This window comes from Capricornis sumatraensis, chromosome 11 (genome assembly GCF_032405125.1).
Source record: "Capricornis sumatraensis isolate serow.1 chromosome 11, serow.2, whole genome shotgun sequence".
In the NCBI taxonomy this organism is placed as follows: Eukaryota; Metazoa; Chordata; class Mammalia; order Artiodactyla; family Bovidae; genus Capricornis; species Capricornis sumatraensis.
The window spans coordinates 83,277,163-83,297,794 of NC_091079.1; the positions used below are offsets into that span (position 1 = coordinate 83,277,163).

General features: G+C 38.7%; 1 protein-coding gene across 1 annotated transcript in view; it reads left to right on the forward strand.

Moving 5' to 3' along the window:
• The window catches only part of RGS22 (regulator of G protein signaling 22), a 137,585-nt gene extending 136,739 nt beyond the window's left edge, over positions 1-846 (forward strand). Inside the window, exons 25-26 of the mRNA XM_068983437.1 lie at positions 541-634; positions 743-846. Of these exons, the coding sequence (XP_068839538.1) occupies positions 541-634; positions 743-846 (198 nt within the window). The remainder of the gene's footprint in view (positions 1-540; positions 635-742) is intronic.
• Positions 847-20,632: the final 19,786 nt, after the last annotated feature.

A 20,632-nucleotide genomic window follows, 5' to 3' on the forward strand; every position in this document is an offset into this window, starting at 1 on the left:
TTGTTAATTTTTACTATATATTATATAAATATAATATGTTACAACTGAAAACGGTTAAGAGAGAAAATCTGAGACTTCTCATCCATCACAAGGAATAATTTTTTCTATTTCTTTAATGTTCCATCTATATGTGATGAAAGGTGTTTTTTAAACCTCTTGTGATCCTTTCATGATGTGTATAAGTCAAATCATTATTATTATACACCTTAGCTTAAACAGTGCTATATGTTGATTATATCTTAATAAAACTAGAAGAAAAATGAAATTATTAAAATTTAGATCAAGGCTAAAGAGAAACACCTTTACTTCATCATAAATATATCTATATGAATGTAGACCGATGACAGTTAGTCGTACCGAGGTTAAATTGGTAAGCTCTGTGAAAATTCATATAAATTTATGACATGTGCACGTTTTCTGTATTCTGTTCTTTGACATTAAAAGGCCTTTAAAGGAAGGGGCTGATACAAGCTGTCTTACCTTCAGTTTATTTCCTGGGGCAAATATCTCTAAAATTAATTTTGCAAATTGTTTTTGTAGCCAACCTGGTGCTACTCAAAGTACATAGAAGCCTTAGAACAGGAACGGATTCTTCTTAAAATTCAGGAGGAGCTGGAAAGAAAGCTGTTTGCAGGTACGTTTGGCTCTTTGTTTCCAGGGCTGCTCTGTGGTCTTCCGTCACAGATTGATTCTGGAGGGCTTTGCTGATGATCCCTTCCCTGTTCCTCTTGTTTCCGGGCAGCCACACCATCGTTCACAAATTTCAAGTCTACTGCTTCCACCCTGTCTCTGAAAAAGACCGTGTCCTCCCACAACATCCAGAGTGAGTATCAGGCGGCAGTCTGATTTCAGTTCTTCCTTCCTTCCTGTCAGAACTCTGCCTCTCCCCTGGCCATCTGGAGAGGGCAGAAAGGGATGAGGACTGACTCCCTCCCAACGGCTCCGACCCCCAAGTTGGGAGAATTTCAGAGTGTAGGTATCCCATCTCTTTGTCTCTGTTTTCTTCTCTTTTGCTGAGGAGGAAAGACTATGACATATATCAGCACTGCATACCATTTCCAGACTGACAGCACTCATGGGAGTGTATATCCTGCTGCTAGGTGCAGCAGAAGTTCATAGACTGAATTGATCAGTCCCATCCATGTCCCTCTGACTCACACACTAATGCACATGGACATCTGCACAATGTGCACACACACACCTACTTACACTCTCCACTAACAAATTAACAGGCAGGAGTAACTTGCCTCCCTTTCGAACGGCACAGTCTCCTGCATAGGAAGGCCCCTGGGGAATGATCATTTATTGCTTCTGTCTACTCCTTATCTAGTTTTCTCTTCCACAGAGAACATTTATAGAAGAATGGGCTCAGTTTTCCAAGGTTTTGCAAGCTGAGTTTTTCTAAGTCCCATCTTCCCAAGATGGGAATACAAGAAGGAACTGATAATTAATAACTGAAAATCAAGCTGGGGTCCTTCTCTCATACAGATACTGATGTGTTTATACAGTTTTGATCAGATACTAATGTTAGAGTTTTTAACAATGCCCTTAGAAAGTAGTATTACTAGTGTAATGTAATATATGTGCAACCCATTGAACTAAAACTCAAAGGACCCAGTAAAAGTCCCATTTCTCTTCTAATTTGTAGCTTAGATTTTTGTTTCTCAAAATCCTTAGTTTTCTGGTTCTTGGGAGGATATGATGATCAGGCCTTTATGCTCTTAGCCTGCTCATCTCTCTTCTTTTCAGATTTATCCTTAACCACTGTGCTCCTGTCAGTTCCCTTACCCCTTAGACGAACATCGCAGTGTCTCCAACATTAGGGTGTGCTGACTCATTTGTTAACTTTTTAGATCCTTCTTACAACTCTGTTTTTGTTGTTGTTTTGGATTTAAATTTTCTCTTATTATGTTTCAGTCATTTCTTCTTTTTTCTTTGCAGGAATTGTTTAAACCAAGTTTTAACTAACATGGAAGCACAAGTGATTTTTTGATGGTCTGCTTTAGAGCAAGCTTGTCATCTAAATAAAGTTTGGCTTTACTTCCATAGTTTAAAAATTACAGCTCTTCTGTACACCTAACATGGTGGTGGTGGTGGTTTAGTTGCTAAGTTGCGTCCGACTCTTGCGACCCCATGGACTGTAGCCCGCCAGGCTCCTCTGTCCATGGGATTTTCCAGGCAAGAATACTAGAGTGAATTGCCATTTCCTTCTCCAGGGGATCTTTCCGACCCAAGAATCGAACCCAGGAATCAAACCCAGGTCTCCTGCATTGCAGGTAGATTCTTTATCTACTGAGCTAGGATGGAACACATAACATATAAGACTATTAAAAAAAAAAACAAAACTTTAACTCATTTAGAATAAAACAAATTCTATCTCAGAAGAATCAAAATGTTTTATCACAGACCTGAAGGAACCATGTTTTGCTCCTTAAATAGTCTTTTAACAAAAATGTTCCTTAAGCATTCAGTATACAGTTGACCCTTGCACAACATGGATTTGAACTATACAGTTCCACTTATATGCAGATATTTTTCAATAGTAAACATTACAATACTCCCAGATCTGTGGCTGGTTGAATCCACAGGTGCAGAACTGCGTATATGGAAGAGCCATGGATACAGGGACCTACTATAAATTATACAGAGAATTTCAACTTTATGCAGGGAGGGTTCAGTGCCCCTAACCTCTGTGTTGTTCAAGGGTCAGCTGTATTTGGTTGGCAGATACATTCAGCAAGTGGATAGGGATAAATTGACAGCAATAAATTGATCCAAAATATAGAGGGAAGAGCCTTCCTTATCTTGTCCCTATCCCTATTCCCAATTCTAAAGAAGCTGTATATTAAATCTGTGTGGCTCTCAAAGTTCAGTGTGCATAAGACTCACTGTAACATTTGCTAGCAATACAGATTCCTGGGCTCATTCTCTGAGAGTTTGATTCAGTAGTTCTTGGACAGAACTCAGGAAACCCCCTCTTTAATGGACATCCTAGTTGTCCATGTGATAAACTGTTAGGGTAGCAAGAGAAGAGTTTTAGAAGGCAAAAGCCCCCTTATTAACTAGAGACAGTAACAAATCTGCCTGCAACGTGGGAGACCTGGGTTTGATCCCTGGGTCAGGAAGATCCCCTGGAGAAGGGCATGGCAACCCACTCCAGTGTTCTTGCCTGGAGAATTCCATGAACAGAGGAGCCTGGTAGGCTACAGACCATGGGGTTGCAAAGAGTCGGACACGACTGAGCAACTGACACGCACACTTGTAGCAGAGAAAACTCAGATATACATCTATGTATCTTCTTTCCTAGAGGGAAAGGAGAATCTGTAAGAAATTATCTGGGAGGATGAACCTTCATCATCTGTTTGCCTTGGTACTCAGAAACTCCAAGGACTGTGACCTGGGTTAGCAGATTGGAAGCATTAGACTTCCACTTTACTACCATCCCAGAAAGTATATTCAAAGTAGAAACTACCATTCCTAATTGTTTAAAGAGTTAAGCATTGTATAGGGGGGAGAGCATCAGGAGAAAGACTTCAGATATCCCACTTGTTTTCTAAAGCAGTGGGTTTGGACACCTTATTTTAAAGTATCAGAACCCTGTAGTTTCCTCTGTTCCCATACTCCCCTATACCCTATATTAGTCAAGAAGTTTGTATCTGTTTTCCATTCATTGCCTTTTTTTTATTCCATTCATTTTCTGCCTTTTGATTTTAACTAAGCCACTCCAGTACTCTTGAGCCTGGAAAATCCTATGGACGGAGGAGCCTGGTAGGCTGTAATTCATGGGGTCACTAAGAGTCCGACCTGACTGAGCAACTTCACTTTCACTTTTCACTTTCATGTATTCGAGAAGGAAATGGCAACCCACTCCAGTGTTCTTGCCTGGAGAATCCCACGGACAGGGGAGCCTGGTGGGCTGCCATCTACTGGGTCGCACAGAGTTGGACACGACTGAAGCGACTTAGCAGCAGCAGCAAGCATTTTCTGTGATTCCATTTTCTCTCTTGGTGTATCAATTATACTTCTTTTTAAAGTTGTCTAGTTAGTTGCCCTAGAATTTGCAATATACATTTACAGCTAATAAAAGTCTACATTCAAATAATACTCTGCTGCTTCATGACTGCTTCATGGGTAATGCAAGTATAATACCTTTTAACAGAATTTTCCAATTCCCTCTCTCCTATCTCTTATCATATTGCTGTCAATTAATTTCACTTATCCATAAGCTATAATTGCTGAATGCATTGTTGATGTTATTATTTTTAACAACTGTTTTCTCCTAGGTCAACTCAGAATAAGGAAATAAAAGGTATTATTTTACCTTCATTTATTCCCCTAATACTCTTTCATTCTTTGTGTAGATCTGAGTTTCTGACCTATACCATTTCCCTTCCCTCTGAAGAACTTCTTTTAATATTTCTTTTAAGGAAGGTCTATTGTTTGCCTTAAAACATCTTTATTTCTCCTTTACTTTTGAAGGGTAATTTCACTGGATACAAAATTCCAAGTATTTCTTTTTTCCTTTCAATGACTCAAATGCTTCACTCTCTTTTTGCATGGTTTCTGAAGAGAAGGCAAATGCAGTTCTTTTCTTGACTCTCAGATTCCTTCAAGATTTTCTCTTCATCTTTGACTTTCTGCAATTCAAACATGATAGGTGTAGATTTCTGTATATATGTCCTGCTTGTGATCGCTGAGCTTTTTGGATCAGTAGTTTTGTGTCTCTCATTAATTTTTGAAAATTCCATCATTATTACTTCAAGTGTTCTGTTCCTTTTTTCCCTGCTATTTCATTATGTACATGTCACACCTTTAGTAATAGTCTCATAGTGCTTGGATATTCTTTTCTTTTTCATTGCTTTTTTTTTTTCCTCTTTGCATTTCAGTTTTGGAATTTTCTGTTGACTTCTCTCTAAGCTCACTGATTCTTTCCTCAGCTGTATTTAGTCTATTGATAAATTCATCCAAGACATTCTTCAGTTTTGTTTCAGTGCTTTCAGTTACTCGGGTTTTCTTTTGATTCTTTGTTTGAATTTCTGTCTTTTTGCTTATTTTACTCAGATGTTCTTGCATGTTGTATACTTCTTTCTATTAAATCTCTTAACATATGAATCGTAGTCATTTTAAGTTTTTGGTCTGATCATTTGAAGTCTCTGTCATACTGATTATGATTTGATGCTTGCTTTTTGTCTCTTCAGATATGTTTTTATGCCTTTTAACATGCTTTGTAATATTTTTTGAAAGTCAGATACGAGGCATCAGGTAAAAGGAACTGAGGTATATGGACCTTTAGTGTGTGAGATTCTGTATTTATCTGACTAGGAGTTAGGCTGTATTTAATGTTTGCTGTATCTGTGGTGTTAGTGACTGAAATTTCCTCTATGTCCTTGTTATTTTCTTCCTGTGCTTTTGGGTTTTCTTAGAGATCCCTTAATAGGGTCTGAGGCTTGCAGTTCTTTTATCTGTAATCACTGACATTATATAGGAGTGCTACTGACGTGGTGATAGAATGTGGGAGGAGGAGAAGTGTTATATAGTCCCATGATTAGATTTCTTTCCTTTAGTGAGCCTGAGTTGGGTATTTCCCCCCTCCCATGTCAGTTCAGTTCAGTTCAGTTCAGTTCAGTCGCTCAGTCGTGTCTGACTCTTTGCGACCCCATGAATCACAGCATGCCAGGCCTCCCTGTCCATCACCAACTCCCGGAGTTCACTCAGACTCACGTCCATTGAGTCAGTGATGCCATCCAGCCATCTCATCCTCTGTCGTCCCCTTCTCCTCCTGCCCCTAATCCCTCCCAGCATCAGAGTCTTCTCCAATGAGTCAACTCTTCGCATGAGGTGGCCAGCGTACTGGAGTTTCAGCTTTAGCATCATTCCTTCCAAAGAAATCCCAGGGCTGGTCTCCTTCAGAATGGACTGATTGGATCTCCTTGCAGTCCAAGAGACTCTCAAGAGCCTTCTCCAACACCACAGTTCAAAAGCATCAATGTTCGGCGCTCAGCCTTCTTCACAGTCCAACTCTCACATCCATACATGACCACAGGAAAAACCATAGCCAGTTAGGCTTTGGTGAAAACCACAGTCTGTTAGGCTGTGGCAGAATACTTTCTGTAGAGGGCAGGCATTGTTAGGAAAAAATGGATATATTCCAAAATTGTTACTCTGTCCTTCCCCCTACCAGAAGCAGGAGAGGGGAGTTTTCTCTGATGGAAGTTTTTATATTATAAATATTTACATGTTCATTTTTGGCCTACACTGAAAGCATCTCACAGCATGAGTTAGTTTCAACTTTTGCCACTAGAGTCAGTTTCCTTATGTTGGTGCTCAGGAAGAATCTTCTCATTAGTTCTACTGATTTCTTAACATGCCTTCAGTGCGTTTTCTCCTTCACTCATCCCCCAATGGATGACTGCCTTATTTCAGATTCTTACCACCTTGGATATGAATTTTAATTAGTATCTCTAAAATAGACGTTGTTTATAACCTTGAATAATAGTCATTAAAAAATTCTGGTAAGGAGTCTCCCCAACCCCTCCTGCAGATAAGCCACCAGCCTGTGATATGCACTAAAATGCTGAAACTTTCATCACAGGAGCACAATTAAGCATCTTTTAAAAACCATGAAACATTTGTGTTATGCACTTAATTTTATGACTTTGGGGGTCTGTTGGAGTGCTGTTAAAACAACTCTCCTACTCTCAATGGTCAGAGGCTGTGTAGGTACCCATACTGGAATTTTCCAGGCCACAGGACCCAAGTCTTTGTGGGGCGTGCCTAACATATACCACTTGGTGGGTCTAATTCTAAACTTGATGTGTTAATTGTACTTTAAGTCAAGCAGTATAAACACACACATTTGCCTCGTGTAGTGGACTTTTATAACAAAAGAGAATTTGGATTTCTAATTTACAAATGGCAAATTATTTATCCCTCTCTGGATGCACCAAAGACCAGTAAAGTTTATAGCTTTTCCATCTATATTTATAAAGCAATACTGTATTATAAAAGTCAATATTTTTATCACATGCTTGAAATTTTTATTTTGTTCTGTTTAAAATGTGCACTCTAAACATATCAGAACCTTATTTCTTCCTGTGAACTTAGGCTGCCTGCGCACACACACAAAAAAAATGACCGAACGGATATGCAGTAGAGTCCATACACTCTTAAAACTGAAGCAAGAAATGAGGTTGGGAGAACAAGTTCTTTGTCCTGAATTACTGTACTGGCTTGACATGGTTGATGGGTACTAAGTCACAAAAGAATCCATTCCAGTTGTGTATGTCTGGGGGTTGGGCTGTGACTAGATTTAGAAAATAGACCTCAAGCTTTGCATGGTGGGCAGGTATCTTACCCCATCGGTTGCATTTGTTCTGGATAGAACAGTAGCCTTCAGTACCACCTTCAGTACCACCAACGTACCACATCAAGTAACAAGGCAGGAATTGTGGGAATTCACTGAGTCAGTTTTGAGCATTTTGGAGATTGTAAACAAGATTGGCTAGAACTGTAAATGTTTGTACTTTTGATTAAGTTCATGGTTCCTTGTCACCTTATACCAGCTATCTTTGGTAGAAGCTACAGCATCCAATCTATCACATTTGTGCATTTAACAAATTTTGCAATAGCAAAAAAACCAAAATCTGCTTATAAAACATTTGGAACAGATAAAATTTGGATTCCACTTGTTTTAAAAAAAAATTATTTGCAAAATTGGTCTTAGTTAAAAATCAGCAGTTGTCCATGTCAAAATTTTAACTGTAAGCAGGTAGTTTGTGGCAAAGATGGCTAAACAATGAAGCAAGTTTGAATTTGTGTATGCTAATAAGCTGCTTTTTTCTGTTGAGACTATCATTATTTGTCTTATTACCCAAGAGGCAATGACCTGAATTGGATGTCTGAAGTTTAACTTATGCAGGAATAGTTCTGTAAATACATTTAAATAAACTGTAAAGATATTTAATAAATATAGTATTTATACTAAAAAAAAAAATAAAAAAAATAAAAAAATAAAATAGACGTTGTTTATTTAGCATGACATACATATAAGGCCCTCCTGTCTTCTGATGTAAACAGTGATTCAGATCAGACATTCGTTCCTCTGGGATGCTATCTTTGATATTCTTATCTCACTGCAGATTTCTAAACAGCTGCATGAGTTATCACTCACTCTTCTGTCCTAACACTGTAGCTTGTTCATTACTCTATAATAGTTACATTGATTGTAATTTAATTTCCTGGTTAAAGCTGTCATTTGACTTTCAGTATCTTACATAGAACATCTGTAAAATAGATGCTCTTTAAGGATTTGCTGAAATGAAAGAAATATCTGCACTGTAAAATCTCTGGAAAGTAAAAAGTCACTGCTCATTGAAGAAAGTCAGTAAAATGCTATTCAAACAATGTTTTCCATTGGTGTTTTTGTAATTAGAAATGCACAGCAAAGTGGCTTGTTTTATATAAAGTATATTTAATAATCTTTGTTGTAACTACATCATTTTTTCATGTTTATGAAACTAGATCTATGTGTCATTGTGGCTTTCAGAGAATAAATTAATACTTATTAAATCACATTCGATCACTTAAATCACTTTAGGCTTGGATTTCTCAATCTTGGCACTGTTGACATTTTTTGCCAGCTAGTTCTCTGTTGTGAAGGACTCTCCTATGCAATGTTGAATGTTTAAAAATATACCTGGCTTCTACACTGTGTGTTGGTAGCACCTCCTCAGTTATTACAACCCAGAATACCTCCAGACGTTGCCAAATCATCCCTAATTGAGAACTATTACTTTAGACTTTGGAACATTTTTATGTGTTACTTTTTGAAATCCCTAATTACAATGGAATCTTCAAATTATACTTATCTAGCATATCATTTTTTTTTAAGTATCACACCTGCTAGCTCTGTAACACTGCCAAGAGTCCCTTCTAACTAATGGTAGCTTACTTGTTTTAGTGGTATCTGTTTTACATTCATTTGAATTATTTCTTCTTTTATATCATCTTTGGAAGTATAATGCCTAAAGGAGATGCTCAACCAATGTTTATTGAATTAATAGAACATAAAATAAATTTCTTACTTAGATTTAATTTAAATTTCTTTACTTAGATTTAAATTACTTACTTAGATTTAAAATACACTATATTTTAGGTAATCTTAAAAGTGCCCTTAAATCTGCATTGGATTTGTACAAATAAATAAATAAATTCTAACTGAGTTACATGTTTACATCTGATATGCTTCTCGATTTTATAAGTCCTCATAAAGAAAAAACAACTTACTTTAGAAGTCTTACATTTTAAAAACACACAAATTACTCTGTAAACTATGTCAGCTTACGCCCTTCAATACATGGGGAAATTGTGCTTATACTTTCTTTATATTATTGTCTGCAGTGAATAACTATTTTGAAATAAATACAAGAGTGCAGTAATCTCAGTAATGTGGCCAGTTGAGTCAGATTCAGATTGTGGATATTATTTTTTTCATAAAAAATTTAGTTTTAAAGGCATAACCTAATTCATGTTACATTTCTTAAATGTGCATGTTTATAATTTATTACATAATTGAAAATTATAGAATTTAGTGATGGTATCATTGACTCAATGGACATGAGTTTGGGTAAACTCTGGGAGTTGGTGATGGACAGGGAGGCCTGGCGTGCTGAGGTTCATGCGGTTGCAAAGAGTCAGACACAACTGAGTGACTGAACTGAACTGAACTGAATCTGTGAATAATTTGTTTCTTAATTGACATACCCTTTTAAAAAATTACAGTAACCGTTTTACTTCACAAAGTATCTCAGTTGGTGTATATCCAAAGATTCAGTAGAAATTTGTTCTAATCTTGGATCTGTTACTGTCTTTCTGACATAGAGCCGCTTATTTTTGCCTTTTTGGGTCTCAATTTACTTACGTATAAGAAACAAAGGGTCCTTTTTTAGGACTAATATGTAATTCTGTGAGTTTATGATATTGGAGACTTTTTACTCTATAACTGTATATAGAGTTTTAGTGTATTTTTAATGAGCAGTTATTTCTGTATTTTAAACTAGAGACTTAGGTCAAAAGATGAAGTCGGGGAGGGTTCAAGATGACAGTGCAGGAAGATCCTGAACTCACCTCCTCACACAGACACACTCAACAGATCTACAGTTGCATATGAAATAATTCCCTGAGAAAGGAACCTGAAAGCAGGATGAATAAAACTTCCACCAAAAAGGTTCAAAGAACACCAGTGAGACCAGTAGGGAAGATGGAGGTACAGGCTCACCAAGGAAAAACCCACACTCCAGATACAGTAATTCACAATCAAGAGGGATTCAAAGGTACAGACCTTTCTTCTAGATGAATGAGGGATTCAAATGCCACATCAGGTACACAAGCTTCTAGACACTGTAAAAGAGAGATAAGCACCCAAATACCTGGCTTTGAAAACCCAGTTGGGAATACGCACAGGAAAACTATAGAACCAAGAAATGGGAAACCTATTCTTAAAGAATTTATACATAGACTCACTTGACCTGAAAACCATCACAAAAACACCAGTTGGAAGAGTTCATTAACCATAGGAAAAATGTACTAATCTTGAAGCATCTTTTTAGAGAGGCAAAAATCAGTTGGGTTACTCCTTGAGGACTGAGTCACAGGCAGGAACTATTTATGCAATCTGAGGCTACCTTGCTAATGGCAGTACTGGTGGGCACCACCTCTAGAAAGTGGATCCAAAAAGATACTGCTGTGATTTATTGTAGTATAGTCTGAAATCAGGGAGCCTGATTCCTCCAGCTCCATTTTTCTTTCTCAGGAAGGGACGCTATTCTTAAGTTCAGTTCATTGCTTAGTTGTGTCCCAACTCTTTGCGACCCCATGGACTACAGCATGCCAGGCTTCCCTGTCCATCACCAACTCTTGGAGCTTGCTCATACTCATGTCCATCGAGTTGGTGATGCCATCCAAACATCTCATCCTCTGTTGTCCCCTTCTCTTCCTGCCTTCAATCTTTCCCAGCATCAGGGTCTTTTCCAAAGAGTCAGTTCTTCACACCAGGTGGCCAGAGTATTAGAGTTTCAGCTTCAGCATCAGTCCTTCCAATGAATAATCAGGACTGATTTCCTTTAGAATGGACTGGTTGGATCTCCTTGCAGTCCAAGGGACTCTCAAGAGTCTTCTCAAACACCACACTTCAAAAGCATCAGTTCTTTGGTGCTCAGCTTTCTTTATGGTCCAACTTTCACATCCATACATGACTACTGGAAAAACCATAGCTTTGACTAGATGGACCTTTGTTGGCAAAGTAATGTCTGCTTTTTAGTGTGCTGTCTAGGTTGGTCATAGTTTTTCTTCCTAGGTGCAAGCGTCTTTATTTCATGGCTGCAGTCACCATCTGCAGTGATTTTGGAGCCCAAGAAAATAAAGTCTGTCACTGTTTGCATTGTTTCCCCATCTATTTGCCATGAAGTGATGGGATCGGATGCCATGATCTTCGTTTTTTGAATGTTTTAAGCCAGCTTTTTCATTCTCCTCTTTCACTTTCATCAAGAGGTTTTTTAGTTCCTCTTCACTTTCTGCCATAAGGGTAGTGTCATCTGCATATCTAAGGTTATTGATATTTCTCCTGGGAATCTTGATTCCAGCTTGTGCTTCATCCAGCCCAGCGTTTCTCATGATGTGCTCTGCATATAAGTTAAATAAGCAGGGTGACAATATACAGCCTTGACATACTCCTTTCCCAAATTGGAACCAGTCTGTTATTCCATGTCCGGTTCTTACTGTTGCTTCTTGACCTGCATACACATTTCTCAGGAGGCAGGTCAGGTGGTCTGGTATTCCCATCTCTTGAAGAGTTTTTCACAGTTTGTTGTGATCCACACAGTCAAAGCTTTGGCATAGTCAATAAAGCAGAAGTAGATGTTTTTCTGGAACTCTCTTTGCTTTTTCTATGATCCAACAGATGTTGGCAATTTGACCTCTGGTTTCTCTGTCTTTTCAAAATCCAGCTTGAACATCTGAAAGTTCTTGGTTCATGTACTGTTGAAGCCTCACTTGGACAATTTTGAGCATTACTTTGCTAGTGTGTGAAATAAGTGCAATTATGCAGTAGTTTGAGTGTTCTTTGGCATTGCCTTTCTTTGGGATTGGAATGAAAACTGATCTTTTCCAGTCCTGTGGCCACTGCTGAGTTTTCCAAATTTGCTGGCATATTGAGTGCAGCACTTTCACAGCATCCTCTTTTAGGATTTGAAATAGCTCAGCTGGAATTCCATCACCTCCACTAGCTTTGTTCATAGTGATGCTTTCTAAGGCCCACTTGACTTTGCATTTCAGGATGTCTGGCTCTAGGTGAGTGATCACAGCATCATGGTTATCTGGGTTGTTAAGATCTTTTTTGTATAGTTCTTCTGTGTGTTCTTACCATCTCTTCATAATATCCTCTGCTTCTGTTAGGTCCATACTGTTTCTGTCCTTTATTGTGCCCATCTTTGTATGAAATGTTCCCTTGGTATCTCTAATTTTCTTGAAGAGATCTCTAGTCTTTAAAGTACACACAAAATTTCACATGGTCTGAGTTCCACCACAGAGGCAGTAGTTTGAAAGGAGCCAGTGTCCAACCTGTTTGTTGATCTTGGAGAACATCCTGGAGATGCAGGAGTCAGCTGGGACTTCCCTTAGGGATGGAGACATGGCAGCAGCCATTTGGGGAAGTCATTTTACTTCAATAAAAATGGTGATGGCACCTGCCACTTTGGACTAATCCCTCTAGCCTACTAGCACTGGGTGCTGATATGCCCACCAGCAGGATGGCTCCAGCATCAGGTCCCCCCAGGTCAAGCAGTCAGCCATACAGGGACCCAGCACTACCCACCAGTAGGCTAGTACCAGCCTCCAGTCCCCTCAGGCCATACAGGCAGCTGCATGAAGACCAGGTTCTGACTTCTGTAGGTGACAGCCTCTGAAGAAGACATGGATTTAACCGATTCAGGGTCCAGACCTGCCTATCAGGGCACCCTGTATAGTCAGCCCTGCCACAACCTAAGGAAATATACACAGCCCGTGTAAGGGGCACTTCTAGAGCAAATACCTCTGATGACCAGAGGGGAGCATTTTGCTGAGCCTCATATGGCATCACCCATATAAGATAATTCTCTAACATCAGTAAATACAACCGATTGACCTCTGTCTAGAAATAAATAGTACTGGGCAAAATGAGGAGACAGAGGAATATCTTCTAAAAGAAGGAAGAAGACATAACTTCAGAGGAAGAACTAAATGAGGTGCTGCTAAGCAATCCACCCCATATAGTGTTAAGGTAAAAATCATAAATATGCCCACCAAACTGGAAAAAAGAATGGAAAATACAGTGAGATTTTTCAGAAATGAGAAGAAGAATCTGACAAAGCCAAAAAATACGCTAACCGAAAAGATAAAGTAGAAGAAATCAGCATCTGTATTAGATGATACAGAAGAATGAATCATCAAGCTGGAAGACAGTGTAGTGGAGATCACCAAGCTGAACAGAAGAAAGGAAAAAATAATTTTTAAAAATGAGGATAGTGTAAAAGACCTCAGGGATAACATCAAGAGTACTAATGTCTGCATTATAAGGGTAGAGAAAAAGAATAGAGAGAAAGGGGTAGAGAACTTTTATGAAGATATAATAATGGAAAACTTCCTTAACCTGGGGAAGGAAACAGACATCTAGGTTCAGGAAGCACCAAAAGTTTCAAACAAAGTGAGGCCAAAAATATCCAAACCAAGACAAATTGTAGTCAAAATGGCAAAAATGAAAAAAAATTTTTTAACAATAAGGAAAGATGTAACTAGTTACGAATAAGGAACTCCCACAAGACTCTTAGCTGACTTTTCAGCAAGAAGTTTGCTGGCAATAAGGGAGATGCGTGATATTTAAAGTGGTGAAAGGCAAAAAATCTACAGCAAAGTATACGCTAGCAAAGTTTTCATTTAGATTTAAAAGAGAGAGAAATAATTCTACAATCAAAACCTAAAAGAGGGGCTTCCCTGGAGGTCCAGTGGTTAGGACTCCATGCTTCCACTGTGGAACTGGGTGGGGAACCGCATCCCACATGCTGCCCAGTGTGACCAAAAAACACACACACACACACAAAATCAAAAACCCAAACCTAATAAAAGAGTTCAGTCGTCTATGATAAAAACACTCAACAAAGAGAGTATAAAGGGAACATTCCTCGGCATAATGAAGACCATATGTGACAGATCCACAGCCAATATACTCAACTGTGAAAAGCTGAAAGCATTTCCTCAAAGATCAGGACCAAGACAAGGGTATCCACTATCACCAGTTTTATTCAACATGGTATTAGAACTAGCCATAACAGCTAGGTAAGAGAAGGAAATAAAGGAATCCGAGTGGAAAGAACGAAGTAAAATGATCATTCTTTGCTGATGGCATGATACTGTCTATATACAGAAAACCCTAAACAGTCCACTAAAAAAATTTTGTAACTAATGAATTTAGTAACAGGATACAATATCAATACACAGAAATCTGTGACTTTTCTATAAACTAATAAAGAACTTTCAGAAGGAGAAATTAAGAAAACAATTCCTCTTAAAGTTGCATTAATAATAATAAAATACCAGGAATAAATTTAATCAAGGAGGTTAAAAACATGTTCATTAAAAACTTATAAGACACTGATGAAAGGAATGGAGAAGACACGAATAAGTGGAAAAGTATTCTGTGTTCATGCATTGGAAGAATTAATATTGTTAAAATGTCCTAACGTAGTATCTAAAGCAATCTACAGATTCAGTGAAATCCGTATCAAAATTTCAATGGCATATTTCACAGAAGTAGAACAAATAATTCTAAAACTTGTGTGGAATCACAAAAGACCCAAAGAACCAAAACAATCAAGAATGAAGAACAAAACAGGAGGCATCATGCTCCCTGATTTCAAGCTATACTACAAAGCTACAATAATCAAAACAGTATGGTACCGGCACAAATACAAACACACAGATCAGTGGAACAGAATAGAAAGTCCAGATATAAACCCACACATCTATGGACAATTAATTTACAACAAGGAAGTAAAAATATACAATGGAGAAAAGACAGCCTTTCCAATAAATAGTGTTGGAAAAACTAGATCACTGTCTTACACCACATACAAGAATTAACTCAAAATGAATTAAAGTCTTGGTGTAAGACCTGAAACCATAAAATTCCTGGGAGAAAACAAGCAATATCTTCATTGACATCAGTCTTAGCAATGTTTTTGTGGATACTTAACGAGAGAAAGTGTGTGTGTCAGTCACTTAGTCATGTGTGACTCTTTGTGACCCCATGGACTGTAGCCTGCAAGGCTCCTCTGTCCATAGGATTCTCCAGGCAAGAATAGTGGAGTAGGTTGCCATGCCCTTTTCCAACTTAATGAGAGAAGATATTTGCAAATCATATGTTTGAAGGGAGGTTAATATTAAAAATATACAAAGAATTCATAGAATTTAAAAAAAAAACACCCTGATTTTAAAATAGGCAGAGGACCTGAATAGACATTTTTCCAGTGAAGACATACAGATGACCAGTGGATACATGGAAAAGTGTTCAGCATTACTAATTATTAGGGAAATACAAATCAAACCCATAATAAAATATCACCCCATACCAGTAGAATAACTATTATTAAAAAGACAAGAAATAGCAAATGTTGGTGAGGATGTGCAGAAACAGGAATTCTCATACACTGTTGGTGGGACTGTAAATTGGTACAGCTACTGTGGAAAACAGTATGGAGGGTCCTTAAAAGATTATGACTATAACTACCATATGATCCCACTATTCCACCTCCAGGTATATATCTCAAGAAAATGAACACACTAATTTGAAAAAATACATTCCCTATGTTCACTGCAGCATTATTTGCAATAGCCAAGATACAGAAAGAACCTATGTGTCAATCAATGGAATGGATGGATAAAGATGCTGACACACACACACACACACACATATGTCTGTATATAAGATGTTGACACATCTTATATGTATGAGACATACAATGGTATAACACAATACTATTCAACCATAAATGAAGGAAATCCTGGCATTTGAGACAACATAATGGACCTTGAAGATATTAAGTGAAATAAGTCAGGCAAAGACAGATACCATATGATTTCACTCATATGTGGAATCTAAAAGAAAGCAATGAACAAACAAAAGAACCCTCATAGAGAACAAATTAGCAGTTACCAGATGGGAAAGGGATTGGGAGGTGGGCAACATGGGTGAAGGGGATCAACTGCATCGTGATGGATGGCAACTAGATCTGTGATGGTGATCACTTTGTAGTATATATCAGTTCTGAAGTATAATTCTGTACATCTGACTCATATAGTTTTTAAAAGATTAAAAAATTCTATACTGTTTTGTTTTCCAGAGTCAAATACTTAGTGTATAGGCCTGTCCTGAAATAGTTGTTAGAGACTTTTTCTTTAATGTAATTATTATAAAACTAGTTTTTTTTTTAAATTCAACAGCATGTTACTTTTAAGAGATAATCAGCCTTCTCAAACCTATTGCAATAGAGGTTGCTGTTTCCCAGCGTCTATCCAACGCATTCCTTTTAGTCATGAAATCTCCAAGTTTTAGCTGTGCCCATGACTACCTGAGCTTCCCAGGTAGCACTAGTGGTAAAGAACCCGCCTGCCAGTGCAAGAGACATAAGAGACGTGGGTTTGATTCCTGGGTCAGGAAGAGCCCTTGGAGAAGGAAATGGTAGCCCATTCCAGTATTCCTGCCTGGAGAATCCCATGTTACTTCTGACAGCTTAGAAGGCAGAACAGTGCTTGCTGTGCCCACACTTTTCTTTTTTTCATCAAATGAACTTTTAAAATTTAAATTTTATTTCTTTATTTTTGGCTGTGCTGGGTCTTCACTGCTGCACATGGCTTTCTTTAGCTGTGGTGAGTGGGGTCTGCTCTCTAGTTGCAGTATGAGGGCTTCTCACTCGGGTGGTTTCTCCTGTTGAAAAACATGGGCTCTAGGCACGGAGGCGTCAGTAGTTGTGGCATGTGGGCCCAGTAGTTGTAGCTCGAGGGCTCTAGAACGTGGGCTCAGTAGTTGTGACCCACAGGCTTAGTTTCTCTGAGGCATGTGAGATCTTCCCAGACCAGGGACTGAACCCACGTCCCCAGCACTGGCGTGCATATTCTTAACCACTGGACTGCCAGGGAAGTCTCTGCTCGTAGCTTTTTAAGGAAGTATTCTCCCCACAAAAGAATATTGGTGTCTGTTTATGTGTTGGTGGCTGTTTATTTGTTACACTTTTATCAAGGCATCATGAGAGATATATCGGGCAAGAATTACCCTGATTTTCAATTAAAAAGGAAAGCTAAGGGAGTCACATTCTGTGAGTGTGGCTTGCAGTTAAAGTGGAGGTAAAATCTGATAGTTTGGGCCTGCAAAGCTGGGAATGTCAACTGCAACTATGCCTCATAAAACAAAGCCTTTGTTCAGTGCCCTTTTCAAAACTTGCTCATTAAGAGTTTTCACGTGGACAGTGGTGGCCCTATTACAAAGGTCAAAATCCAGCCTACTGTTTTAGATGACCATAAAATAGCCACCATTAAAATAACAGAGAGTGAAATGTGCTAAGCACAGAAGTGAATACATAAGAGTTGGCAGGCTTAAGAATCATGACAAGAAGAAATTTTGACATGGAACCAATAAATAGATTGAAATAGATTGAAAACTTACTAACTTTTGATGCAGTTACATTCACAACAAAACCACAAACCTGGCCTGAAAATGCCTGTAATTTTTCAGTCTATAAAACAACCACCAGCTACCAAACTTACATCATCATCAGAAAGCAGGCTGTGAAATTATTCAACCTCCAAAGAGGCCCACTTTCCAATTCCAACTTCAGACGTGGCTTAGAGGATAATAGATAAGGAAGCTCGTCTCAGAAGGCAAAGTCAGGAGCCCCAGAGCATGAGGGACAATGGAGTTCCTCCCATACAGTAGCACCAGAATCTAACAAAGTGTCTTAGTTCAAGGTTCTATAAGAGAATACTATTGACTGGATAGCTTATAAACAACAAATTTATTTCTCCCAGTTCTGGAGGCTGAGAGTCCAAAATCACGTTGTCTGTAGTTTCAGTATCCTGGTGAGAAGCCTCTTTTGGTTTAGAGATGACGGTCTTCTTGCCGTGTGTGTGCATATGGCAGAAAGGAGAAGGGAACTTGGGGGCCGGATGATAAAGGCACTAATTCCATTCATTAGGACTCTACCCTCATGACCTAATAACCTCCTAAAGACCCTACATCCTGTAACATCACACTGGGAATTAGGATTTCAAAGTATGAATTTTGGGAGGCCATAAATACCCAGTCCATTGTAAAAAGGTATCTTCACAGTTCTAACCAAGAAGATGAAATGTGACTACTATGTTTTGTCCTTTCAAACCATCATAATTGTTTCTTTTTTCCACCCTGGTTTATATGTCAATATGATCCAGTAGGAAGTTGCTCAGTCATGTCCGACTCTTTGCGACCCCGTGGACTGTAGCCCACCTGGCTCCTCCACCCATGGGATTCTCCAGGCAAGAACTGGAGTGGGTTGCCATTTCCTTCTCCAGGGGATCTTCCCGACCCAGGGATTGAACCCAGGTCTCGCACATTGCAGGCAGACGCTTTAACCTCTGAGCCACCAGGGAAGCCCAATACTGGAGTGGGCTACCATTTCCTTCTCCAGGGGATCTTCCCAACCCAGGGATCGAATCCAGGTCTCCTGCATTGCAGACAGACACTTTACCGTCTGAGCCACTAGGGAAAAGTTTCTCCCTTACAGATACCGTTAAAACCTCTGATCCTCTGATGAATTCCTTTCCAATCTTCAATACTGTTATATATTTATTCTCTTTGAGCTTCTTTACTATCACATCTGTAGGTTTTTCAGAAAGAAGTCTTAGAAAGCATATGCTTAGTTTTGACATATCAAATGTGGTGCCTTTAGCAACTTAAAAAAAATCACTGAATTGTTAAGTAGGGTGGGACTTGTAGAATGACTGAGTGAGAAGTTTAGCAAATCGTATCACCAAAAAGGAACAACAAAACCAGACAGAATTCTCAAAACAACTACTGTAGAATTCCAGAGATTGAAAAAAGACATATAATAAATTGAGAAACATTTATTCAGGAAAAACTACTGAACCTTAATAGAAATAGTTGGGAGTTTATGGAATCTTGGTCTAGGCCTGCTTCCATTCCCCCAATCCTGTTCCATAGTGGAGTAGTTCTACCAAAGTAAGACAGCCCTGAGGACCAGTAACCTTGCTGCCAAAGGGGACTGATTTGATTTCGATTAGAATGTGGGAAAAAAACTCGTTCCCAGGAGTTTTGTCAATACAATGGAACAATCCAAGAACAAGAGCAGACATCCAGGAAGGCCAGTCTCATAGTCTGACTGAGACAGAGATCAATGTGATAGAATTGAGAATCCAGAAATAAATCCATATATTTATCATCAGTTAATTTTCAGTGAAGGTGTCAGGGCAATTCAGTGAGAAATTCTCTCACTCAAAATTGATAATAGATCTGTATTAAGCAACAAAACAGAAACCCTTGAAAGGAGGCAGGAGAAATATCCTTATGACCTTGAGTTAGTCAAAGACTTTTCCACATGGCTCTATAAAAGAAAAAGTAGATAAATGGCACTGTATAAAATTTTAAAACTTTGTGCTTCGGAAGATGCCATTAGGAGTTAGCCAGTGGTCCAATGCTTAAAGAATTCGCCTGCCAGTACAGGGGACACAAATTTGCTCCTTGGTCTGGGAAGATTCTACATGCCACAGGGCACCTAAGTCCGTGAGCCACAACTGCTGAGCCATGTTCAGCAACTGTTGAAGCCCATGCACCCTAGAGACAGCGCTCTGCAACAAGTCAAGCCACCACAGCGAGGTGCCCATGCAACACAATGCAGAGTAGTTCTCTCTCGCCACAACTAGAGAGAGCCCACATGCAGCAACCAAGACCTGGGGCAACCAAAAAATAAAATTATCAATAAAAGTTTTTAAAAGATCCCAGTAAAAAATGAAAGATAACAAAGGACTGGAAGAAAATATTTGCAAATTATATATCTGCCAAAGGATTTCTATTTAGAGCATATGAAGAACTCCTAAACTTCAATAATAACCCAATTTTAAAATGAGCAAAATATTAGAATAAACCATTCAGCAAAGAAAAATATATGAATAGCCAATAAGCACATGGAAAGCTGTTTAACATCATTAGTCATTGGGGAAATAAATGAAAACCACAATAAGATACCAACTCATACTCTCTCGAATGTCTGTTATCAGAAATACAGACAATGACAAAGAGTTGGACCATAAAGAAGACCGAGGGCTGAAGGATTGATGCTTTTGAGTTGTGGTTTTAGAGAAGACTTTTAAGAGTCCCTTGGACAGCAAGGAGATCAAACCAATCAATCCTGAATCTTCACTGGAAGGACTGATGCTGAAGCTGAAGCTCCAGTACTTTGGCCACCTGATGCGAAGAGCTAATGCACTGGAAAAGACCCTGATGCTGGGAAAGATTGAGAGTGGGAGGAGAAGGGGATGACAGAGGATGAGATGGTTG